The sequence below is a fragment of the Artemia sp. Qi Xiang Cuo genome, chromosome 3, assembly GCF_049724085.1.
Source record: "Artemia sp. Qi Xiang Cuo chromosome 3, ASM4972408v1, whole genome shotgun sequence".
NCBI lineage: Eukaryota > Metazoa > Arthropoda > Branchiopoda > Anostraca > Artemiidae > Artemia > Artemia sp. Qi Xiang Cuo.
Window position 1 is genome coordinate 94,875,915 of NC_142796.1, and position 27,267 is coordinate 94,903,181.

The 27,267-nt window shown below is 35.6% G+C and overlaps 1 protein-coding gene across 2 annotated transcripts in view; it reads left to right on the forward strand.

Annotated features, from left to right (window-relative positions):
- Positions 1 to 36: 36 nt before the first annotated feature.
- Positions 37 to 27,267, forward strand: part of LOC148954778 (uncharacterized) — a 58,959-nt gene continuing 31,728 nt past the window's right edge. Inside the window, exons 1-2 of one of the 2 annotated variants that reach the window (XM_089086744.1) lie at positions 37 to 136; positions 13,426 to 13,610. In XM_089086744.1, the coding sequence (XP_088942870.1) occupies positions 37 to 136; positions 13,426 to 13,610 (285 nt within the window). Of the gene's footprint in view, positions 137 to 179; positions 318 to 13,425; positions 13,611 to 27,267 lie in introns of those variants that run through there. The other variant, XM_089086745.1, reaches the window with a different exon arrangement.

Below are 27,267 nucleotides of genomic sequence, written 5' to 3' on the forward strand. Positions count from 1 at the left end.
AAAAAACTTTATGCTTATTATAATTACATTAACAACATGTCTTTAAGTATCAGTAGAAAAGGATTAATTTTTACTACGAGCGGCAATCGATTTAAAATTAAATTCACGGACTACTGCGCACCTGCGTCAAACAAAGGTATTACTTGACATGCCCAATATTATAGTTTCTTGACAAAGTTCTTGGAGAAAATAAATCTTTTTCGCTTAGTTTAGTAGTAGCTATTGATATAAAATGATTTGCCAATTGTTGCAGTGCCTTTTTGTGTCTGGTGACCTGACAAAACATGAGGAGTTAAAGTCACACACAATTTTTAAAAGTAATTCCTTCTCTTTTTGGTGCAAAAATAACGTCATTTGATTCATAGATTTGCAGTTTTATTATTTTTGTATATAGAAGATGAACACACTAGTTGATCTACTGTCGGCAGGCTTGATATGTAGGCCTAGGCTAGTTGTTGGCTACTTCTGAAAGAAACATGCAAAATAAATAAAATTAGGCCTAGGTCAAAATTATAGATCAAGAGCTAGGCTATGGATCTGAGAAGTTGGTAAATATCTACCAAATCATATTATTGAGTCAGGACTAAAGTGAATACACCATTTGATGCCTTTTTTTATGCTGATTACAAATATGATAAACATTTCTATTGGAAATGAATTTCAGCCCCCCTATATATGCCAATTCAGCGTTAAGTTAGGCTAGGTTAGGTATAGCCTGTATAGGGGGGGCTGAAATTCATTTCCGATAGAAATGCTTATTATATTCATAATCAGCATAAAAAAAGGGTCAATATATACGAAATCATATTATTGAGTTAGGAATAAAGTGAATACACCATTCGATGCCTTTTTTTATGCTGATTACAAATATAAAAAGCATTTCTATATGAAAGGAATTTCAGCCCCCCCCCCCGATATAGGCTATACCTAACCTAACCCGGAATTGATATATATAGGGGGGGCTGAAATTCATTTCCGATAGAAATGCTAATTATATTAGTAATCAGCATAAAAAAAGGCATCGAATGGTGTATTCACTTTAGTCCTAACTCAATAATATGATTTTGTATGTATTGACCAAAAAAGGCATCAAATGGTGTATTCACTTTATTTGAAACTCAATAATATGATTTGGTATATATTGACCAGGTTAGGTTGGGTTAAGTTAGGTATAGCCTATATAGGGGGGGGGGCTGAAATTCATTTCCAATAGAAATGCTTATTATATTAATAATCAGCATAAAAAAAGGCATCAAATGGTGTATTCACTTTATTCCTAACTCAATAATATGATTTGGTAGATATTGACCGAGAAGTTAACCAAGGCTAGTTGATTTATGGGTAAAAATCTACTTCAGCTACTTTTAGGTATCTTGGAAAGGAGTTAGGTCAGGAAACTGAAACTTTCAGGGATGGCTCTACAGGCTAAAATATGTCCTATGAAGGTATTTTGAAGTACCTACTACCACTCCTCCCTCTAGAGGGTCCTGGAAATTGTCTAGGCCATATGACAGGGGTAAATATTTATCAAATCATATTTTTGAGTTACAACTAAAGTGAATATACCACTCAATGCCTTTTTTTATGCTCTTTACAAATATAATAATATTTTTTGTTGGAAATGAATTTTAGCCTCCACCCCTACATATACCAATTCAGGGTATATAGGCTATTTGCACATTAAGGGGTGGGGGTAATTTTATTTCTGATGTAAATGAGAGGTAAGTTTAAACTTTCCCCCTACCCCCCTAATGTCCAAATATATACCCTGAATTGGTATAAATAGGGGTGGGGGCTAAAATTCATTTCCGACAAAAACCATTATTATCAAACAGTTCGTAGTAACGAACTGTAAGTAAGGAGCGACCCGGCTCAATGGTAACCGAAACTGTAGAAAACGGGATTTTGATACCAATAGATACATCAAAAGAATCAGATTTTAATTCTGATTTCAAATATATAAGTTTCATTAAGTTTAATCTTACCCATCAAAAGTTACGTGCCTGAGAAAATTTGGCTGATTTTCGAAAAAAGGGGGAAAGACCCCCTAACAGTTATAGAACCTTAATGAAAATCACACCATCATATTCAGCGTATCAGAGAACCCGACTGTAGAGGTTTCAAGGTCCCATCTACAAAAATGTGTAATTTTCCATTTTTTGCCTTAATAAATATCACGGATGGGTTTTTATTTTTTGTTTTGTGTTTTTTGTGGTTTGTTTTTTTTTTTTTTTACAGGGTTGTTAGTTTCGACCCAGTGGTCCTATAAAAAAGTGGGAGGACTCATTGGAATGGAAATTAAAAGTTCAATTTCCCTTTTTAATTGAACAAAAAAAATGGAGGGCAACCAGGCCCCCTCCCACGCTCATTTTTTTCCCAAAGTCACCCGATCAAAATTTTGAGATAGCCATTTTGTTCAGCATGGTCGAAAATATGATAAAAATGTCTTTTAGGATGACTTGATCCCCCAAAGTCCCCAGGGGGAGGGCTGAAAGTTATGAACTTTACTCAATGTTAACATATAGTCTTGGTTATTGGGAAGTATACAGACTTTTTCAGAGGCGTTTTTTTCGGGTCGGGGGGGGACGGAGCGGGTGGGGGGCTATATGGAAGGATCTTTCCATGAAGGACGTTTTCAGGGGGGAAGGGACATTGCTATGACGGGGGCGCCGGATTTCCCAGCATTATTAAAGAAAAAGATCAGGAATTAAATAAAATAAAACAAGTTTTTCAACTGATCAACTGATTGTGATTAAGAGGTCATTTTTAAAGAACTGGAAAAAAAAAAATTCGAACTATAGTTTAAAGATCAGGGTATTGACTAGGGGGCGAAACCCCCTAGTATACATTATAAAAATTTATTAATATAGAAGTTCGTTACGTAAGTTAATTATAAGTTACGTATATTTATTAATAATAAAAACGTTCGTAAATAAAATTAAAAAAGTTTCGAGAAAGCCATTTAACCAAATATAATATACAAATATTGTTTTAATTATTCATGTACGGTGAGCCAAAATCAAAACCTGCATTAATTCGAAAACGTTCAAAAATTAAAAAAAACAAGTTTTTTTAACTGAAAGTAAGGAACGACGTTAAAACTTAAAACGAACAGAAATTATTCCGTATATGAAGGGGCTGTCCCCTCCTCAACGCCTCGCTCTTTACGCTAAAGTTTGACTTTCTCACAACTCTATTTTTTTAAACAATAAAAAACTTTAGCGTAAAGAGCGAGGCGTTGAGGAGGGGACAGCCCCTTCATATACGGAATAATTTCTGTTCGTTTTAAGTTTTAACGTCGTTCCTTACTTTCAGTTAAAAAAACTTGTTTTTTTTATTTAATATTTGTAAAGAGCATAAAAAAAGGCAGTAAAGTTCTACCAAATCATATTATTGAGTTAGGAATAAAGTGAATACACCATTTGATGCCTTTTTTTATGCTGATTACAAATATAATAATCATTTCTATTGGAAATGAATTTCAGCCCCCCCCCTATATATGCCAATTCAGGGTATATATTTCTACATTAGGGGAGTGGGCAAATTTTTTTTCTGATGTAAATGGTAGGTAAGTTTAAATTTTACCCCCACCACCCCTAATGTAGAAATATATACCCTGAATTGGCATATATAGGGGGGTGCTGAAATTCATTTCCAATAGAAATGATTATTATATTTGTAATCAGCATAAAAAAGGCATCTAGTGGTATATTCACTTTATGCATAAGTCAATAATATGATTTGGTAAATATTTACCATGACAGGTCTATTACCTATCTAAATTTTGCCAAAACTACATTTTACCTTAACTTTCAGTTATCAGTTTCTTTTTCTCTGGCTTTGGTCATGAAAATGCAATTCCTGTTATTTGAGCAAAATTTTAAGCCATATCAATTGATCATTGATCAATACATTCCATATTATGAAGGGTGTTGATAATGTGGACTGGGCTGATTTCTTCAAAACTTAGTCATTACTAAGCCACTCAACAAAACTTGTATAAACTGTATCAGCCACAAGTGCACAAGAAAATAGGTCAATGTAGCTTTGTTAACCATGCAACAAAACTTTGGAATAGTTTACCTGATGTAGTAGTTTCTACACAAACAGTGCAATCATTTAAGAGTGCTCTTGTTGAAACTGAGTTCTATGAAAAAGAGTTTCTGTAATATAGTTGTTTTTTACTGTTGAATTTTTTTTTTTTTTTTTTTTTTGTGTGTGTTTTGCAGTGTTACTGTTTGAGCTGTTATTTTTTGTCTTTGTTGTGCAACAAGCCTATGGCTTCCTCCTTTATTGAATAAAATAATAAATGTTTTATTTTAAAATTTAGGAAATGTATTTGCATACTGTATCTTTAAAACCTTATAAATTGGGATTGAGCAAAGTTGTGAAGCTGAAAACAATTTTGTTGAATTTCATTCAAGCAGTCAATCTATTTTGCAAAGTTTCACTTTTATAACACACAGATTTTAAAGGTTATCAAAGGTCAGGACCCTCTAGAGAGAGAAGGAGTGGAGGTAGGTACTTCCAAATACCTTCCCAGGACATACTTCAGCCTGTAGAGCCATCCCTGAAAGTTTCATTTTCCTAACAACCTATTTTCAAGATAGCCAAATGTAGCTAAAGTAGAAATTTACCAATTGATGTGAATGAAACCAAGGTTTCATCTGTTCAGAGTCATCTGTTGTCATTTGTAATTTTTCATGTGCCATGGATGCTAAAAACAGCACAACCACTCCTGGAGGAAAAATGGTGTAATTTAGGCTGTTGAAATGTGTTCTAAATATTACACTATGTCTATTGTGTGTTTTTTTTTTCCAAAATTAAGGCTGAAAGCAAATTTTCTCAAATTCTTGACCTATTTAGATCTTTTTGAGGCTAGAACATCCCACTGTGCTAATTTTGAAAAAAAAAATGTGTAGCCGCTTTCAAATATTTTTTTTTTTTTTAATGTTTAAATACATACGTAGACAGTTGCTTGTTTAAAGATTTATATATATATATATATATATATATGTACATGTAATATATTGTTCTTGTTATTACTCACAATTACAACTGATCTAAACACTAATATATATGATTTATAACATATATTTATTTTTATTGTTATCATACATGATTACTCTGACCACTAGCTTAGCATATTTGATTACAGTAGATAGCACACCAAACAGTATGCACAAAAAAAATTATAGTGAGTGTTAGGTTTGCTGGTTGTAATGGCATCACCCAGGAGAAGGTCTCAGTTGTAGTGCAGGTTTAATAAAGAAAAGGGAAAAAGTGTTAGTAAATCCTATAAATCTGAAAAAAGGAATGTAAAGCTATGACTATTCAAGCAACATGTCTAGTCCTAAACAAAGAGTCCATGTATATATTCTGATTTTAAACTGCCCCAGAATAGATATTAAATAAAACCTCCTACTGCCTACTCAAGGAACAATCTTCTGGCAATTGGTAAAAACTTCCCAAACTGCTTATAACTATCAATAACTGATCAACAATTTATGATGAAAACACCTATGAAATGGTGACATTGATATGGTAGCTAACCAGCAAAGGGAACAGTATAGTATTGTCTGTTCTTATATACCCCAAAGGTAAATATAGAATTGTAAATATGGAGATGGTTCCATAAATATGGAATCATCTCACTATATTAGTGACCCAAATTTACTGGAAAGTGCCCAAAATTAGTGACAACAATCCCAAAACACCTAAAGTCTGCCCAGTATGGAGGCTGTTTGGTTTCTCTATTTAATCATAGGCAGCACAATTGCACTGCCTAAGTAAAGAATAATGCTGGCACAATGTATAATTTATTATTATTTTTTTTTCTTTAGACCAGGGCACTTTGTATTGAAAGAGTTGTTGTAGAAACTTTGAAAAGGGCTCATTCAGTTGGAAATTGGAGTGGCTTGTGCGCTTTTTAATAGTCAAAAGTGATTGGGAGGCAACTAATTCCCCTTCCATGCCCACCATTTCTCCAAGCACATCCAATCAAAATTTTGAGATTTTGTTCAGCATAGTTGATTTCCAGATAGAAATTATGTTTTTGAGGAGGAAACTCTCCCACAGCCCTCAGGGCAAGGGTTGTAAGTTATGCCCTATGGGTATATAAAGTTTTTATGGAAAGCATTTTTCACAAGGTTTTTATAGAACGTGTTGCAGTAGATACTTCAAAAAGGGCTCATTTGCTTGGAAATTGAAATGGCTAGTGCCCTTTTTAATAGCCGAAAGTGATTGGAGGGCAACTAACATCCCTTTCACGCCCCCATTTACCCAAAGACATCTAATAAAAATTTTGAGATAGCCATTTTGTTCAACGTAGTTGAAAGTTCTGGAAATTATATCTTTGAGGATGACAATCCCCACACAGTCCTCAGGATAAGGGTTGTAATTTATACCCTGGGGACATATAAGGTTTTCATTGAAAGCTTTGTTGTAGAAACTTGAAAAAGGGCTCATTTGATTGGAAATTAGAAGGGCTTGTGCCCTTTTTAATAGTCGAAAGTGATTGGAGAATAACTAACACCCCTCTCATGCCTGCCTTTTTCCCAACACACATCCAATCAAAATTTTTAGATAGCCATTTTGTTCAACATAGTTAAAAGTTTTAGAAATTAGGTCTTTGAGGATGATAACCCCCCTCAGAGCAAGGGTTGTAAGTTATGCTCTGCGGGCATGTAATGTTTTATAGATAGTGATATTGTAGAAACTTCAAAAAGGGCTCATTTGATTGGAAATTAGGAAAAGGGCACATCCAATCAAAATTTTTGAGATAGCCATTTTGTTCAACATAAAAGTCCAGAAATTATATTTTTGAGGATGACACTCCCCCACAGTTCTCAGGGTAAGGGTTGTAAGTTATGCCCTGGGGGCATATAAGGTCTTTTTTTATAGAAAGTGTTGTTCTAAAAAAATTCAAAAAGGAATCATTTGATTGGAAATTGAAATGGCTAGTGCCCTTTTTAATAGTCAAAAGTGATTGGAGGTCAAGTAACCCCCCTCTTACACCCACCATTTCTCCAAACACATCAAATCAAAAATTTTGAGATAACCATTTTGTTCAACATAGTTGCAAGGTCTGGAAATTATGTCTTTGAGGATGACACCCCCTCACAGCCCTTAGGGCAAGGGTTGTAAATTATGCCCTGGGAGCATATAAGGTTTATATAGAAAGCATTGTCATAGAAACTTCAAAAAGGGCTCATTAGATTGGAAATTGAAAAGACTAGTGCCCTTTTCAATAATTCAAAGTGATTGGAGGGCAACTAATCCCCCTCTCAGGCTCACCATTTCCCCAAACACATCCAATTAAAATTTTGAGATAGCAGTTTTCTTCAACGTTGTTGAAAGTTCTGCAAATTAGGTCCTTGAGGATGCCAACCCCCATCCCTCAGGGCAAGGGTTGTAAGTTATGCCCTAGGAGCATATAAGTTTTTCATTGAAAGAGTTGTCATAGAAACTTCAAAAGGGCTCATTCAATTGGAAATTGAAAGGGCTAGTGCCTTTTTTAATAGTTGAACACCCCTCTCGCGCCCACCATTTCCCCAAACACATCCAATCAAAATTTGGATATAGCTGTTTTGTTTAACATAGTTCAAAGTTCTGGAAATTAGGTCTTTGATGATGACAACCCCCTCACAGCCTTCTGGGCAAGGGTTGTAATTTGTGCCCTGGGGGCATACAAGGTGTTTATGGAAAGCGTTGTTGTAGAAACTCGAAAAGGGCTCATTCAATTGGAAATTGAAAGGGCTAGTGCCCTTTTTAATAGTCAAAAGTGATTGGAAGGCTTGACATTTTTATAGTAAAGATTGATGTGGGTACAAAATATTTTTTTTTTTTAAATTTGTTTAGACCAGGGCACTTTGTATTGAAGGAGTTGTTGTAGGAACTCCAAAAAGGGCTCATTTGATGGAAAATAGGAAGGGCTAATGCCCTTTTCAATAGTCAAAAGTGATTGGAGGGCAACTAGTCCCCCTCCCATTTGCAATGTTTAAAAACAAAATGTAGCCTTAAGATTAAATCAAAATGCACTGTGCTAATGCTAATTCCCAATAAGGCATCTCAGCAGTATCCCAAGAATGACTGTGGGTATTATGTTCAAACTTTTGGGGCCGCTTCTGCTCTTAAATTTAACCAAATCAAAATAGCGTAAGTGTATCCAAGCTATCAAAGAAAGTAAACAGATTTTTTTGCAAATGGCATCAAGTTTTCTATTTCAGGTCAACTAGAGGAGGTATGAAACTAAATAAAACAGTACTATTTGTGTCCAGATTTTTAAAAGTGTGTATGTTGTTAAAAATTGCTGACAAATTTTCTCCAGCGTACAAATAGCAGGCCAAACTATAAAGTCTTAAAAAAACGAAAAGATCTTAAGTATTTTTTTCTTTTTCCCTGAAAAGACTATGCCAATATAAAATGAAAAGAAATTAACTAATAAAACTTTTTACACAAAATAAGTTTTTCAAAGAAAAGTAAAGAACTGCATTAAACCAAAAATGATCAAAAATAAAATCAAATAAATCTACCAAGCTTGAAACTACCACAAATCAGCATTGATAAATAAATGAAACCCAAAACGAACAGAAATTTCAATAAATAACTGAGTAAAACTTAAAACGAGCAGAAATTGACATGAGTAGGGCTCAAAACCCCTATGCCTTCTCAATGCCAGAACATAATTTACACTTTACTGAAAAAATACAAATGAATGTGCATTGTCAGTTTAATATACATATACTGATATTCAGTAATCAAAATATTAATATTATTTGATTTATTAAAGTTATAAAAGTAAAAACATTTATATTTTTCAGTAAAGTGTAAGTTATGTTCTGGCCTTGAGAAGGCATAGGGGCTTTGAGCCCTACTCATGTTAATTTTTGCTCGTTTTGAGTTTGACTATGTTATCTATTGTAATTTCTGATTGTTTTGAGTTTCATCTATTTATCAATAATGATTTGTGGTAGTTTCACTCTTGGTAGACTATTTGATTTTATTTCTGCTGATTTTTGGTTTAATGGAGTTCTTTACTTTTCTTTGAATAACTTATTTTGTGGAGAAAGTTCTTTTTGATTATTCACCCAAAATTATCAACATATTGCACAAGAATTTTACCAGTTCCTGAACCTTGTCTTTCATAACTAAGATTTATTGTCTTTAAGATTTATTCATTGAGCAGAACCAATTTTAAAGCTCAAAATCATTCAGTAACCTGAAGAGGGGTAAGGAAGAGATGAAAATTTGAAACACGTTTCCAGACTCTTATGTTGGGTTGTATATCTTATCCCTTTAAACAAGCAATAATTGTATATTTATTAATGTAGGCTATGTATTTATTCTCAAAGAAGGCTCCATATTTTCTGTTTGTTTGTGGAAAATTGACAGCTTGAGATTTTCTGGCCTAAAAAACAGTCTATATAGAAAGAAACAAAGAAATATGCAGTTACAAGACATACATTTGTTAGAATGCATGTATGCAATGTATGGTTAGAAGATAAGTGAAAGCAAGAATTACAAGCAACAGCAAGAATCAGAAAATGTCAAAATATTTTGGCAAAATGGAATCTTGGGATTTTTTGAACTGCGAAAACGAGCTACATAGATAATAAGTTTGAGAAAATTCTCTTAGAGATTAAATTTTGGAAAAATTTCATCTGAGTGATGTCCCTCCCAGGAGTGATTGTATTTTTTTTATATCTATGATGCATGCAACATTACAAAAGGAACATAGCTAAGTATAAAATATTGAGTTTAATTAGTCTATTTACAAAAAGTGTTTAGTAGTTTAGTAATGTCTAAAAAAACAAATGAATAACCTAGATCATCAAATATGACAAAACCAATCCAAGCAGCTAAGGTAAAGGGTATTAAAAAATATTGGAAGTAATAATGAACAAAAACAAATAACAAAGAAATATGTAGTTAGAATACTTGCATCAGCAACAATTACAACAAGTCAAAATTGAAAGCAAAAAAAAAAAAAACAGAAATATCTGGTTACGATAAGCAACAGCAAGAATGAAAACAATTGAAGAACAAAGAAATATGTGGTTACAAGAGACATATGACAACAAGGAGCAGAACAAATTAAAAATGAAAGTGAAGAAAAAAGAAATATGCAATTAAAAGATATGCCACAGCAAGAACAAAGAAATATATGGTTAGAAGATAAGTGGATATATGTGGTTAGAAGTTACAAAAAGGAACATAGCTAAGTATAAAATACCAAGTGTAATGGATGTGTTTACAAAAGGCATCTTAAGCAGGTTAGTAATGCCTAGAGAACAAATGAATAACCTAAACCATCAAATGTGACAAAACCAATCTGCATAACTAAGGTAAAGGGTATTGAAAAAATGTCAGAAGTAATGATAAATGAAAATGAAGAAAAAAGAAATATAGTTACAATACTTGCATTGTCAACAATTACAACAAGTCAAAAGCAAAAGTGAAGAACAAAGAAATATGCTGTTAAAAGACATGCAACAACAAGGAGCAGAACAAATAAAAAATGAATGCAGAGAACCACAGTTTATATAATTAGGCAGTAAGTTTACCACAGATGATTTCTGGCTCTTCATTCTTGGTGCGAACAAAAAGCTCCTCCCACTTATTTATGCATTAGCGGGTTAGCGTGTATGCGTCAATCAATGAGAGATGGTTAGAAATTGCATTTTTTGTAATTGCAAAAGCAGAAAAAACTTGGTGAGCCGGCCAAGGGGTTTGCAACTGTCCCATCTCACAGGTATGACTTAGTTTATATACAAATTATGACTTGATCTATTATTTATATACAGTGGACTCAACTGATAGGCCTATGTAGGATGGTTGATGAAATTTGTGAAAATAAGGAAATTTTTTTTCCTTCTAATGACTGGTGGAATAGGTGTGATGGTTTCAGGGGCGGATCCAGTATTTTTTAAGGGGGGGGGCAAAATAGGTTGATCCAATAAACTTACGTTAGGAGCAAGTTTTATTAATGCAACCTTGCGTTAATTAGGTAAATTACACTACTTTAGGGGGGCACCCCGCGCCCCCCCCCCTCTGGCTCCGCCACTGGTTGGTTTATCTTTTTTTTTTTTACGTCGTGATATTTATTTTCTCAGATTGTAGTTTCTGTGAAACTTGAAAAGGCTAATTACCTGTTTTGGCGGAGAGCCAAGATAAGACTAGTTTCGCTTTCAATCAATGTTTTCGTATGAAATGGGCAGACCTTTCCTGAACTTTAAACAATGAACATCTCTGTTTGAAAATCTTTGCACTTTGTGAATTTAGATAGCAATAAGGGTTCCTGATTGAGACCAGTTTTAGGACTGGGGTTCTAATTATTGGTTGCTGTGGTAAAAGTTGCCACAATAGCCCTATCCAAGAAAATACCAAACGTCTGTTAAGAAGTTTTTTCTTAGGGAGTTTTCAGAAAATTGAAGGACATCACACATTTTAGTGGCAGATCCAAAATTTTACGGGGCTTTACGCTAGAAAAGCTCCTATTATAAAATATTCTTCCAGTTTGTTTACCAGAAAATAAATAAAATGCATTTCTTACTGCTGAGTCTTTATAATCTTAGACCTTTTATGGCACAATTTCTAAAATGTTTCTAAAACTTTTTTCTAAAGGGGAGCTATAAGACATAATACATTTTTAGCTATATATTTCAAAGATTTCAGCTGCTAAATTTTACGTTTGATTTTCCAGGGCAACAGAATGGCTAACAGTGTGTGGCCAGGGCACGTACAAACAGCTCCTCTCATTTGATCTGCCATCAGCGGTCCAATTACCCTGGAACACGTATTTTGGCAGAAACTTTCTCAGAATGCCTTTGAAACCAACACGAGACTTTGAAACCTATTTTTAATTCCTAAAACATCTACTAATAACATTGCACTACTAATTACCGATTTTGATGTATGTATTGGAATAAATTAATTTAAAATTAGTTTCTTCAAAATTAGTGTTCCAACGTTGAAGCCAAGTTTCGCATTCAAGAGAGATTGACTTGTCTACCCGTGAAAAGATCTAATGTTGCTTATGTTTATACGTTCTCTGGAGCACTCGCACCTTGGTCCGGGTTTTTATAATGGGTGAGATAGGGAAAGATCATACTGCTAATCATATATACTGTGCAGAGAACAAAGAAATATGCCCTTAAAAGATATGCCACAGCAAGACCAAAGAAGCATGTGGTTAGAAGATACACGGCAGCAAGAATTATAAGCAACAGCAAGAATCAGAACATGTCAAAGATGAAAGTGACAAGTCATTGGAACCCTTCAGCATTATTTGTAGTAACTGTGAACCTCTCCATTTTCCTTGGAAAGAGTAGCAAACAAAGGTGATTCATTTGAAAGTTGCTACTTACAACAAGAATCAACATGTACAAGTGTGCTGAGTACCAGGGCCTGGCCTCAAAATTGGGTACATAGTATTTTTTCTTACAAATTGCATATTAACCTTTCTGGCTGCAAAACCAATCTAAATTGGTCACAAATTTAAGGAAAAATTTGTATTTTTCTGAGGGTGGTTGTATTGAACCTATGGTGATGCTATGACATCAAGAAGAGGCTCATAATGTCTGTAGTTAGAAGGCAAGGGACAAAGAAAATCAATATATATACAAGCTTGATGCATAGTCACACTAAAGCCTGGTCTCAAGAATGGCTATGTAGTTGATTTTTTCTTAAAACTGGCATATTGACATTTCTGGCCATAAACAATCTAAATGGGTCACAACTTTAAAGAAGAATTTGTTATTTTCCCAGGGTGGTTGTATTGGACCTATGATGATGCCTTTGACATCAAGAAGAGGATGCGGTTAGAGGAAAAGTGATAATGAGAACCACTATATACAAGCCTGCCACATAGCATTGCCAGGGCCTTGCAATGTAGCCACCCTGCTCCTGGCACCATATATTTTATATCTATCATTGTTGGTTCTTTTTAATTTGATTGTGGAATAGTGATTTTAGTATGAGAAGGGGTTTTAGTTTGATGATTTTAATTGAATTAAATTTGGTTTTAATTTGAAATGTGAGTATATTCTTCTGCACTCTTCAGATTTTACCTGTCTTAAATATTTTCGTTGATAATTAAGTGAGATCACTAAATCACACAAAACTAGGGCTGAAAATTAATTTAATTGAGTAGCAGTTATAGTCATAGTACTTGTCAAAACCTCTCTAAGTATTTTAGTCATTTTTAATATTCAAAGAATGAAAGAAAGGGTTTATAGCAGGCATTTACTTTTCATAGAAAAATACTTATTCTTTTTTAAAGGAACATTTGTAAAGATTAGAGGAGGGAGTCCATTTGTAAAAATTAGAGGAGCGAGTCTTCAAGATCAGTCCATGAAGCATATACATTCAAGGACAGAGCATTAGATTGCTCTTTCAAATTTTAACAAAAGCAAGTTTTTTCAGCTGTACCAGTACTTGTTCATCAACCAAAAATGGAATCCAAAGCTACTGAAATCAGAGGAGAAGAAAAGAGCAAAGGAGGTGTAAAATATGAAGTTGTCTTAGCTCCTAGCACAGGCTCACCCCCAAGAGCCAAATCTCCATCAACAACACCGATATCTGCTGCTGATATTCAGAGAAAGCTAAAGGTACATTTTTTTTTCTTGAAGCTGAATATATCAAATAGTTTGTGATAACAAAGTGTAAGTAAGGAGTGACCTGGCTCAATAGTAACCAAAACTCTAAAACACGGAATTTTTATACCAACAGATACATCAAAAGAATCAGATTTTTATGCTGATTTCAAATATATAAATTTCATCAATTTTAGTCTTATCCATCAAAAGTTACGCGCCTGAGAAAATTTGCCCTATTTTCGGAAAAAGGGGGAAACAACTCCTAAATGTCATAGAACTTAAATGAAAATCACAGCATCAAATTCAGCATATCAGAGAACCCTACCATAGAAGGTTCAAGCTCCTATCTGCCAATTATTTGAAAAAAACTACGTTTTCTAAAGAGTTAAAGAGGCTGAGTTACAAAGTCGAACCTTAAAACGTACAGGGATTAGGAGGCACAGTTGAGGGCTGCCGCCCCCAAACCCCTGCTTTCGCAGCCTTTAAATAAATAAAAAAAATTCTTTAAACTGAAAGTAAGGAGCGACATTAAATCTTAAAACTAACATAAATTATTCCGTATATGAATGGGGCTGTGCCGTCCTCAACGCCTCGATATTTACTCTAAATTTTTACTTTCTCACAACTCTTTTTTTTTTAACAATAAAAACTTTAGCGTAAAGAGCGAGGCGTTGAGGAGGGCACAGCCCCTTTCATATACCGAATAATTTCTGTTCGTTTTAAGTTTTAATGTCGCTCCTTACTTTCTGATTAAAAAACTTTTTTTTTATTTAAGGGCTGCAAAAGCGGGGAGTTCAGGGGATGGCAGCCTCCCAACGGTGCCTCCTAATCCCTGTGCGTTTTAAGGTTCGACCTTGTAACTCAGTCTCTTTAACTCTTTAGAAAACGTGTTTTTTTTCAAATAATTTCTGCACTTTTTTGTAAATAATTTCTTTATTACAATAACTTTTTGTACAGTTTATTACTTATTATTGCTTTACTAACTGTTAGCTGATCGTGTCAGGAGTTAAAGTTGGGGGCGGCCCCCCCCCAAACCCCCCGCTCTTGAACATTCTTGTGTTAAGGCTTTTAATTCCTGAATACTCAAATCACGTCGTACAGGGTGCCTCCTAATCCCTGTACGTTTTAAGGTTCGAACTTGTGACTCAGCCTCTTTAACAGCCCCCCAACTGTGCCTCCTAATCCCTGTACGTTTTAAGGGTCGACCTTGTAACTCAGCCCCTTTAACTCTTTAGAAAACATAATTTTTTTCAAATAATTTAAAAAAAAAACTGAGTTTCTTTTTTAAAGTTTAAATTCAGTATATAAAAAATTTGCCCAACGGTGAATCGAACCCGGGTTTTCCGCCTGACAGTCTAGAGTATCAACCGCTGGACTAAAGAGACACAATTGTAATTGTTTTTTATTAAATGGAATCTATTTTTGACGCAAGCAAATTCCCACAAAACTTGATATTTGGTTTTTGGAAAACAGGGAAGGAGTGATCAGATTGAGCTGAAATTTCGAGGATAAGCTCCCAGGCCCCAGGAAAGCTTATCCTCAAAATTTCAGCCCGATCAGACAACGTTAAAGGGGGTTGTGGTGGGAAAAATTAACATGGGCTATTATAGGAAAACGAGGTTTTTCGTAAATGTAAATTCGGGGGATAATTTTTTCGGTCTGAAAATATCAAAAGGCCCTAACAGGTCGAATTCTGCTTCGAATGAGTCCTCATTCACCCGGATCAGTTGCCAACTGTGGCCCGTAGGCGTGGATAAGAAAAAAAAAGAGAAATGAACTTTAAGTGGCTATATTTGGTTTTTTGAAAGGAGTGATTGGATTGAGCTGAAATTTCGAGGATAAGCTCCCGGGCCCTAGGAAAGCTTAACCTCTGAATTTCAGCCCATTCGGACAACGTTAAAGGGGGGCTGTGGTGGGAGGGTCGAAACTTCCGGCCCACTTTTACCCATGAAGATAAAGTCGGAGGGGGGTGAAATTTTGCACGTTTCTTAGTTTGAGCTTGGGCTACAAAATGCGATTACCGCTGTCTCTCTACGACCGCTAGGACCTGAAATCGCTTAACATTGTGGTGGGTCGCCTCTTTATAGAGGCACAAGTGTGCCTCCTTGAAATGTGGAATTTTATATTTATTTTTTTTGCCAGAAGAAAGATTACGGATGCGTGTTTTTTTGTTTTTTGTTGTTTTTTTTGTTTTGTTTTTGTATTGTTTTTTTTTTCAGGGGTGATCGTATCGATCCAGTAGTCCTAGAATATTGTGAGAGGGCTCATTTGAACGGAAATTAAAAGCTTTAGTACCCTTTTTAGGTGACCAAAAAATTGGAGGGCAACTTGGCACCCTCCCACACTCATTTTTTCCCGAAGTTGCCCAATCAAAGTTTTGAGATAGCCTTTTTGTTCAGCATAGTCGAAAATCTAATAAATATGTCTTTGAGGATGACTTTTTCCCCCACAGTTCCTGGGGGAAGGGCTGCAAGTTTTAAACATTGCCCATTGTTTACATATAGTATTGGTTATTGGTAAGTATACAGACGTTTTAAGGAGGGATTTTTTTCTTGTGGAGGGGGGGGGGGGTCGGAGTAGAGGGTTACGGCGGACAATGTTTCCCTTGGGGAAGGGACATTTCTTTGAAGGGGGCGCCGGATTTCCCAGTATAATTTAAAAAATGATCAGACATTAAATAAAAAAACAAGTTTTTTCAACTGAATGTAAGTAGCAACATTAAAACTTAAAACGAATAGAAATTATTATGTATATGAGGGGGTTCGCCCCCTAGTCAATACCTCGCTTTATGCTAAAGTTTTTTTTAGTACTTTCAAAAGAGCTATCTATTCTAGGTCTTTGTGATTCGGGGGTTTGTGATTCGAACAAAATTCGAACTTTAGCGTAAAGAGCGAGGTATTGACTAGGGGGCAAACTCCCTAGTATATGTAATAAAAATATACGAATATAGAAGTTCGTTACGTAAGTTAATTCGTAAGTTACATCCGAACGAAATTTCGAGAAAGCCATTTAGCCAAAGAAAAGAAAATTAATATGCAAATTTCGTTTTAATTATTTATGTACGGTTAGCCAAAATCAAAGCTGCATTAATTCAAAACCTTCAGAAATTAAATTTAAAAAAACAAGTTTTTTTTAACTGAAAGTAAGGAGCGACATTAAAACTTAAACCGAACAGAAATTTTTCCGTATATAAAGGGTCTGTCCCCTCCTCAACGCCTCGCTCTTTACGCTAAAGTTTGACTCTGTCTCACAACTTTATTTTTTTTAAACAATAAAAAACTTTAGCGTAAAGTACGAGGCGCTGAGGAGGGTACAGCCCCTTTCATATACGGAATAATGTCTGTTCGTTTTAAGTTTTTATGTCGCTCCTTACTTTCAGTTAAAAAAACTTGTTTTTTTTTATTTAATTTGAAATACCAAGTACTTGTATTGAAAGTGCCATGGGCATCAAAATTAAATATTTTTTATCCCTCCTGGCCCATCTTAGGTCTACATGTACCTGATAAGTGCAATGGTCTGTGATTTGCTTTTGGTTGTTTCATGACTATGAAGCTTTTAGGGCAGAGCCATATTTTCTTCAACATTGCCAGTTTAGAGGTGAAAATAGATAAACAATGCTAAGAGTACCGAAGAGCCTCCTTTTCGGCCAACCACCTTGGGCTAAACAGGAAGCAGGTTGTTTGCAGTTTGGGCGGTGTGATGTTGTAAAGAAAGATTTAAAGGAATGGCAACTTCCTGGGACGGTGTAAAGAGGGTGGCTTTGAATAGATTAGGATGAAGAAAGGTCGTGTGGAGCAGTATGGCTGTGTTGGTGGCTTGGTGCTGTGGTGAGTTGTTAGTAGTAGCTGAAATTAGTTAAATTTGAAAATGCTTTTTGTCCATAATAATTCAAAATTAATAATTGTTGATTCCCCAAGGTACCATAGCCTTAAAGAAAAGCTACACTTTCTTAAACTTTTTGGACTCTTGTGTTTTAGCATATTGTTGCTGATGGAAGAGGAAGAGTAACCCCCCTCATATACGTAATAATTTCTGAGTTTTAATAATGCTCCTTACTTTCAGTTGAAAAAAACTTGTTTTTTTAGTTATTTTGATGAAAAGCATCCTTTACTTTGAGCTTTGCTCTCTGTTGGCTTTGTTTAAATATTTCCATCTGCTTATTTTGTATGTGTTTTTCGAAAACCTTCTAATGTAGACAAGTTACTTGGCCCATTTATTGGGTTAGCATTACTAATATTTTCCCTTGAACTCTTTCCAGTATACGTTTCCCCTTGGAAAGCAATATTATGCCTTGGGAATTGTCATTGATTTATGCAACTGGGAACGCTAAATTACTTTTGGAAAATCTCGTACTAAATGTAGTTAGTACACATGTCTAAAACATAATTATTTTGGGTAATGATGTATCCCTTGTCATTAGGGGAATCCTTGAAGTCGACGATATGATGTGGAATGAAATTAAGTACGTTTTTGCAAGGCTTCAAAGGGTTAGTTGTTGTCGGTTTCATCGCCCTAACTTTACGAAACATTTGAGATTATGAGTTCTTCTATTTCTTCTGTCGCAGTTTTTGGCAAATGTTTTATGATTATTTTTTTCTATTGTTATTTCTTGCTGTAAGTCTTGAGTTTACGATAGACAAGACTTTCTAATGTACTTTTTTCTTTGGAAAAGCAAGTAGTCCTGAGAATAACAATTAATTTATGTAATTTTGAGCGCAAAATAACATTTGAAAATCCCATATTAGTCCGGGCGCCAAGTGAAGCTATCTTGCTTATTTCTAAAAGTACATGTTGTGTCATGTACAAATTTTCTGAGTGCATGGGTTTATAGAATCAATATCAGTGATTCTGACTTGCCCGAGTCCAGCTTTCCAGAGGGGCGGCATCGTAGAAAAAGCTTGTTTAGAAATATACGGTTTTTTCGAGGTTTTCGAATGACAAGAATAAAAACATGGCCAATAACTTTGGGGCTAGGCAGCAATCGTGCAGCAAGAAAAGTCTCGTATTTACAGAAGAAAAAAAAATCTAAATTTAGACTTTTTGGATATTTTGAAAAGTAAAGCTTTGTTAAATACTTTTGACGGAAATTAATGTTAGGCCTATATTTTTATTCCAAATTGAATTCTAATCCTAAAGTTCAGTTTAACTCTTAGTTAGCTATTTCAATTGTACATGAATCGGAAAATTTTTAGGCTGGAATTTGAAAAAACCTAGTTTCAGTTTAGTTTTCAGCTCACTCGGGGTTTGGCGTCTAGGCTAGACAGGAACGCGGTACTTTTTCCACCTTTGAAAAGACAGAGGTGTATAGCCTAGGCTAGTTTAACACGAGGGGAATCTAATTCAAACTGAATTGCTGCTAATTCAACCAGTACTACAATATTTATTAATATTAAACAAAATTCTGCTGTCTTTTTGAAGATAGAAAAATACCATGTTCCTTACTGGCCACAGGCCACAACACTCACAACTTCAGGGCCTATCCCTGAATCTCTTCTTTGGTGAAGCTGCAGATTAGCTACCTCTGATAAAAATATTTTATTTTTACTAAAGCTTAGTGTATAGAATATAGAGTTAAAAAATAAATAAAAAATATTTTTTTTTACTAAAACTTGATTTGTGGAACCTAGAAGATGTACAGAATCCTGTCAATGCCATTTTTTTTTAATTTCTAGGAGGAATTTCTGCAAGTAATGGTTGTAATATTTGGATACAATACTGAATTCTGAATCAAATGGGTATTTTTGTTTCTTAGTTATTTCGTTAAGTTAGTACATTCTGAATTAACCACTAAATTGGTAAAGTTTTTCAAAAGGTATGTTTTAGGGTATGGCAGTCCTGTACTGGTCCTTCTTGGAAGTCATCCGGTAGCTGATTCAGGAGGGAAAAAAATTTCATGAATTGGGTGTTTTTTTTTTTAATAAGACATTGACAATTTAAAAGCAAGCACTAGCAAAGCTGACATCAAAATCTGACAAACTAGAGCAATTTTTGGTACTGTTTTTATTGAGTTTTTTATTGTTTTTATAGAGTACTAAGTATGGTAAATTATTGACAGGCATCTTATTACAGGCAGTACAACTTCATTTTTTTATCATAGGCAGCGCGCCAGCGCTGCCTAAGTAAAGAACGATGTGGGCACTATGTTTTTTTGTTGTTTTTTTTTCAGTCGGGCACTTCGTATCGAAGGAGTTGTCGTAGAAACTTCGAAAAGGGTTCATTCGATTGGTAATTGAAGTGGCTAGTGCCCTTTTTAATAGTCGAAAGTGATTGGAGGGCAACTAGCCCCCCCCCCCCCCGCACGTTATCATTCCCCAATACACATCCAATCCAGATTTTGTGATAGCCTTTTTGTTCAGGGTAGTTGATTTTGAAATAGAAAGCATGGTTTTGCGGAGGATACGCCCCCGAAACCCTCGGGGCAATGCTTTTAACTTATGCCCTGAGAGCATATAAGAACGATGTTGGCACAATGTACTATGTATTATTTTTTTTCCTTTAGAGGGCACTTTATATGGAAGGGGTCGTCGTAGAAACTTCAAGAGGGGCTCATTTGATTGGAAATTGAGAGTTCTAGTGCCCTTTTTAATAGTCGAAAGTGATTGGAGGGCAACTAGCCCCCCCCCCTCACGCCCATTATTCCCCCAAACACACCTAATCAAAATTTTGAGATATTCATTTTGTTCAGCGTAGTTGATTTCCAAATAGAAAATATGTTTTTGAGGAGGACACTCCCCCACAACCCTCGGGGCAAGGGTTTTAAGTTATGCCCTGGGGGCATATAAGTTTGTTATAGAAACTTCAAAAAAGGCTCACTCGATTGGAAATTCAAAGGGCTAATGCTCTTTTCGATAGTCGAAAGTGATTGGAGGGCAACTAGCCCCCCCCCCCTCACGCCCCTCATTTCCCCAAACACATCCAATCAAAATTTTGAGATTGCCATTTTGTTCAGCGTAGTTGATTTCTGGATAGAAAATATGTTTTTGATGAGGACACTCCCCCTCTAAACTTTGTGAAAGTTTTGGCTAAAATTTCTGATATAAACCTTTTTATTTGGTTTAGAAAAATTTAGTCTAATTTATTAGCAATAGAAAAAAAATCATCCCATTAAACTTCCCGGAAATAAAGCTTAGGCTTGTTTAATGGGATATCAGAATAGGCCTATGACTGTCGTTTAAAAACAAAGAAAATATTTAAAAGGGAAAGAGCTGCTTTGTTCATCAATCATTTTTCTATAAACAAAGTGTTTCTCGTGAAAGTAATGAGTAAGGTTGAAATTTGAACGAACGAAATTACTGATTTGCGGTTTATGCAATATATTTTTGAAAAACTGTTCCAAAAAATCATGAAAGCTTAGTTTTCAGTAAAGTGTTAGTCTCATAGAAATAGTTTCAATGTTGTTCCTTATTTTCAGTTGAAAAAACTTGTTTTTTTGTTGTTGTTTTTTTAATATCTGATCTTTTTTTCAAATCATGTCCAAGTCTAATCAAGATTTGATGTGGGGTACAGGCTAGTGTTATAAACGTTATTGTAAAATCAAAACGCCGTAAGTAAAATTGGTAAAATAAGGTACTCTTCAAGAAATACAGGGTCAAATTGGAGGTTAAGAGTTGCCATGTAGCTACAAGACCAGTTGAGCATTTCTTTTTAAGCCTCACTTACAGCTTTTATGACATTTTTTAATGATTCCGATTTCCCTGGGATCAAAAAAGGTAATGCCCCTTCATCTAGAGTTTGATCTATGTAATTGCCTGTCTAGTTTATCTCTTTTGTAATCTTGTGCCTAGGGTAATACCTCAGCATCTGGACAGTGCCTGATTTCAGACATCTATTTTGTAAAAAAAAAATTACTAATAAAAAAAAAACATATTTACCATCATTTGACAGTAAAATCATATTAGTCACTTTTTTCTACATTTAAACCTAAGAAATGTTACCCTAACAGCTTTGCATATTTAAATAGCCGTGTTCAGCCACTTTTCTCATATCAAATACATGTTATTTTTCATTTATTTATAAAAGTACCGAATTCGATTAAAAAAGAGGCTTGTAACACTTTGATGACTTTGATTAACTAAGCACTGGATCATTAGAGCGGAACATTCAGTCACTTTCATTCAGTCAGACTTAGATTCTGATTCAGGTGGCCGTAACCGTTCCTTCCCACATTGTTTTAGGAGGCAATTGCAATTTTAAACAAGTCCATAAATAGAGACCTTGCTTTAAGTAGAGATACTGGAGATGTTCCTATAAACCCGATTTATAATAACTTAAAATTAATGGTTTCAAATTATTATTTTTTTTTTCGTTTAAATTAAGATCATCTGTCCACACTGTTAATGAAAATTAGGTCAGTAGACAAGCTAAGTCAATCACTAAGCAGAGAATTCTTATCCATTCTAATTAGTGAATAGTCTTTCATTTATTTTGGCTTGGTTTTTTGGTTTGTTTGATTCAGTCTTTCTTCTGCTCAGTTAGAGCTAATTCAAAACATTAGTTTTCTTTCTTTTTTTTGAGCATTGAAGACGGCTAGGCGGACGTCTCTGACGAAATATCTGCCTCTATAATTTTCGCTTCTTTTCTGTCCGCTGGCTGACATTACCCTCATGTTTCTCGGCTATTTAATTTTTTTTTTCTTGTTTGTCACGTGTCATCTACTTCTTACGGGGGTCCGTAAAATTACGGTAAAATACCCAATTTTACCAGTTACAACACTAGTACTACTACTACTACTACTACTAACAACTCATCGCAGCACCAAGCCGCCTGAGGCCAACACAGCTACGCATGCTCCTCCTCCACCCCAATCTATTCAAAGCCTCCCTTTTTACACCCGCTCAAGACGTTCCCATTTCCTTTGAATATTTTTTTATGACGGCCTCCCAACCCAGACGGGGACGACCTGCTTTCCGTTTAGCCCAAGATGGTTGGCCGAAAAGAACAATCTTCGGCAGTCTGTTATTCTTCATCCGAACAACATGCCCTAACCACCTCAACCTTTCTTTCATTATAGACCTAAAAAGCGGTATTGAACCACATTTTTCGTATAGCCTATTGTTTGAAATACGGTCAGTCAGCCGGGTACCCAGAACAATCCTTAAGCAATTTCTCTGGAAAACATCTAGCAAATCTTCATCCGCTTTTCGGAGCGTCCATGCTTCAGAGCCATATTTGACCACTGTCATCACTGTAGCTTCTAAGATTATAATCTTGGTTTGAAGACTTATCTTCCTATTCTTCCATACTTTTTTTAACTGCGAAAAAACACCCTGAGCCTTGGCTATTCTATTTTTAACATCTTCACTGATCCCACCATCTTTACTAATAATACTACCAAGGTAAGTGAAGCTTCCCACCTGATCAATCATTTCATTACCCAACGTCACCTTTTCATCTTCACTTATTCCTAGCCTTAGTGACTTGGTCTTCCTAACATTAATTTTCAAACCAATACTAGCACCCTGAACTCGCAAAACCTCTAAAACTTTATTCATTTTGCTCACACTTTCATCTAGGATGCTTAAATCATCAGCATAATCCAAGTCCAGGAGACTTTTTCCTCCCCATTTGAGTCCGTGGTCTCCCATTGCCTTTCCTGTGCTCCTTAAAACAAAGTCCATCAAAATAATCCATGTAAAGGGGGATAAAACACAACCCTGCTTAACTCTTGATTTAATACAAAACCAGCTGCTAACCTCATTTCCTACCTTAACCGCAGCAGTGTTATTCTCGTACATAGCACTAATCACTTTAATGTATTTGTCTGGTATACCATACAAGGATAAAACCTTTACTAAAGCTCCTCTATCAACAGAATCGAACGCTTGCTCATAATCTATAAAACTGAGGACCAAAGGTGTTTGAAAACTTAGGCACTTCTCAATTATTAACCTAAGAGTGAAAATTTGGTCAACACATCCTCTACCTTTTCTAAAACCGCACTGCTCTTCTCTTAAAACTTTGTCTACGGCATCTCTCAGTCTAAAAAGTATCATATTACTAAGCAATTTGCTACCTACAGAGACCAGACTAATGCCTCGATAATTACCACACTCACTTTTATCACCTTTCTTATAAAGTGGCTTAATTAAGGTTTTCCTAAAATCATTAGGTACTTCCCCTTTTTCAAAAATCATATTCATAATCTCCAATAACTTATTTCTAACCTCAGAGCCACCATATTTAAGAAACTCATTTACTACCCTATCAGCACCTGGAGCCTTATTATTCTTTAATCCTTTTAGTACTGTTTCTAATTCCTCCTCACAAAACAAATCTTCCTTCACATCCAAGGTATCACAAACTTTTTCATTTTCCTCTATATTTTTTCCTGCAACTCTAACGGCGCATTCGGGAAAACATGCAAAATTCCATATTTTTGTACATGGAGCTTAAAACTTCTACAGTAGCGTTTTCTGATATGCTGAATCTAATGGTGTGATTTTTATCGCTTGACTTTGTGGGTCTGTTTCTCCCCTTTTTCGAAAATCATGCTAGTTTTTTCAGGCTCTAAGCTTTTGATGGGTAACATGAAACTTAGTAAATTCTATATATTTAGAATCAGCACAAAAATCCAATTCTTTTGATGTATCAGATGTTGTCAAAGTTACGTTTCTTAGAGTTTCAATCAATATTGACCCGTGTTACTCCTTACTTGCAGTTTGTTACCACTAACTGTTTGAAAATTGTCTGTGCTGTTTCACTTTGGAAACCTGTCTGCCAAGTAAAATCATTGGGTTGATGTGTGGGTTGTCAGGTTATTTTGAACTGAAGCGTACTTAGGAGGGAGTGACGAAAACGCAAAGATAGTCCCTTTTTTAGTGATTCTTATGAGAATCGAATCCTTTTGAACAATCTCAGGGATAGAGTGCTACTTAGTCTATTCTGTGTGTTGGCATGGTTTGGGGCACTTCCTGCGGAAAATTCCCCCTGAAGAATACTCCCTGCATGTAAAATTGAGCAGCCAAAGGGAAGTTAAGGCATATAAGAAGAATGAAAAAAGAGGGATTCTGGAATATTATGTCTATTTTCCAAAATATAAGGTGTAGAATCAAACAGATCGTGGTAACGAACTGTTAAGTAAGGAGGGATTTGGGCAAAAAGCTACTAAAGCTCTAAAAAAAGGAATTTTCATAACAAGTAATATATCAAAAGAATTGCATTTTCATGCTGATTCCAAATATATAAAGTTCAATAAATTTGAGCTACACATCAATCTCTAGCACACTTAAAAATTATGTCTGATTTTCGAAAAATAGGGAAAAATATCCCGAAGAAAGCCAGTGATTATAGTGAAAATCGCACCATTAGGTTCAGCATATTAGAGAATCCTACTTTGGAGGTTTCAAGCTCCTATCTACAAAAATATGGCTTTTTTTAGAAGCAAGATCACGGATGTGTGTTTACTTGTGTGAGTTTTTTTTCCCATGGTTGATTGTATCAAATTGAAGGTCCTGGAAGATCGGGCGAGTGCTCTTTCGAACGGAAACTGAAAGTTACAGAGCCCTTTAAAAGTGAACAAAAATATTTTACCATGGGAAAGTGGTGTTTTCTGCCATTCTATGGTTCCAAACTACGATTTTGAATATGGAAGACCAAGTTGGTATCAATTTAAAATTTGCTGATGGCCAATTGATTTAAAAGTATCAAAAACTATTGTTTAAGATTCCCAGTGGCAGAAAAAGTAGTGCCGCACGACTGCGCATTTGTTCATGAAAAGTCACTTAGTCCATAGAATTAAAGGCAATTTTGATGGAAAACGTCTGAATACGTTCGATTATCCATTGTCGAAACTTATCTGCTTAGTAATAAATTGTTACATTTGCATTGGTTTGTTTACTGAATTTAATGTAGCTTTTAAAGCTGACAAACCACTCTTTTATTGCCTGAAACTAAAGACTGAATCTCTTATCAAGGAACTGTATGAGCGTCATGAAGAAGGACTGTGAAGTCAACGAATGCATTTCAACTTAGTGTGAATGACCCAAGTGTTTACCTTCCCCTCGAAAGTATTTACTTAGGTCCGAATGGGCAGGACTCTCTTGACACTAAAATCAGATCGAGGTGTAAAATCAGGCCCCATGACGCAGTTCAAAAGATCCTCAGAGCTGCAAAATCTTTTTACATAGAAGCTGTGCAGCTCGGTTTCGTTTCGATGGTGACATTTATAAATATGCAGATATGGTTGACCCTGTATTAGCTCAGTCACTATGGCCTGATTCCCTCCAACTCCTTACTCGAAAGTATCATGGGATGAAAACAAAATCGAACAGGAGTGGAGGAAATGAAGTCTCAACAATGTTGAAAATACGGATGCGGTTACCCACTGGCGTTTGTTTTTTTCGAAAAAACGCTTCAGGAAGCGAGCTATACGCAAATCTAAAATTGGCAATTATATTTTTGCTTTCTCTTCCTGTTTCCAACGTTGTCGTCGAAAGGTTCTTTAGTGCAGTGAAAATCATAAAGACGGACAGACGAAACAAAGTTAAAACGGAAACGTTACGTGGAATTCTTAAAACAAAGTATGGTTGTGAAGCGTGTCCAAGGAAGTGCCCCATGCATTCGTAAAGACGAGCAGCTACTGTTGCACATGAAGAGTCATGGCTTCAGCTACCATCATAGGCAGCGCGCTAGCGCTGCCTAAGTAAAGAACGATGTGGGTACAATGTGTTGTTGTTGTTTTTTTTTCCATACCCGGCACTTCCTATCGAAGGAGTTGTTGTAGAAAGTTCGAAAAGGGCTCATTCGATTGCAAATTGGAGTGGCTAGTGCTCTTTTTAATAGTCGAAAGTGATTGGAGGGCAACTAGCCCCCCTCCCCCCAACGTCCATCATTTCCCCAAACACATCTAATCTAAATTTTGAGATAGCCATTTTGTTAAGCGTAGTTGATTTCTAGATAGAAAATATGTTTTTGAGGAGGAAACTCCCCCACAACCCTCGGGGCAAGGGTTTTAAGTTATGCCCTAGGGGCATATATGGTTTTTATAGAAGGTGTTCTCGTAAAAACTTCAAAAAAGGCTCATTCGATTGGGAATTCAAAAGGATGGTGCCCTTTTTAATAGTCGAAAGTGATTGGAGGGCAACTACCCCCCCCCCCCACGCCCATCATTCCCCCAAACACATCCAATCAAAATTTTGATATTGCCATTTTATTCAGCTTAGTTGATTTCCAGATAGAAAACATCTTTTTGAGCAGGACACTCCCCCACAACCCTCGGGGCAAGGGTTTTAAGTTATGCCCTTGGGGAATATAAGTTTTTTATATAATGTGTTGTCTTAGAAATTTCAAAAAAGGCTCATTCGATTGGAAATTCAAAGGGCTAGTGCCCATTTTAATAGTCGAAAGTTATTGTAGGGCAAATAGCCCACCCCGCCAAGCCCAGCATTCCCCCAAAAACCTCCAATAAAAAGTTTGAGATAGCCATTTTGTTCAGCGTAGTTGATTCCCAGATAGAAATTATGTTTTTGAGGAGGACACTCCCCCACAGGGCAAGGGTTTTAAGTTATGCCCTGGGGGCATATAAGGTTTTTATAGAAAGTGTTGTCGTAGAAACTACAAAACAGGCTCATTCGATAGGAAATTCAAAGGGCTAGTTCCTTTCTTAATACTCGAAAGTGATTGGAGGGCAACTAGCCCCCCCCCCGGGCATCATTCCCCCAAACACATCCAA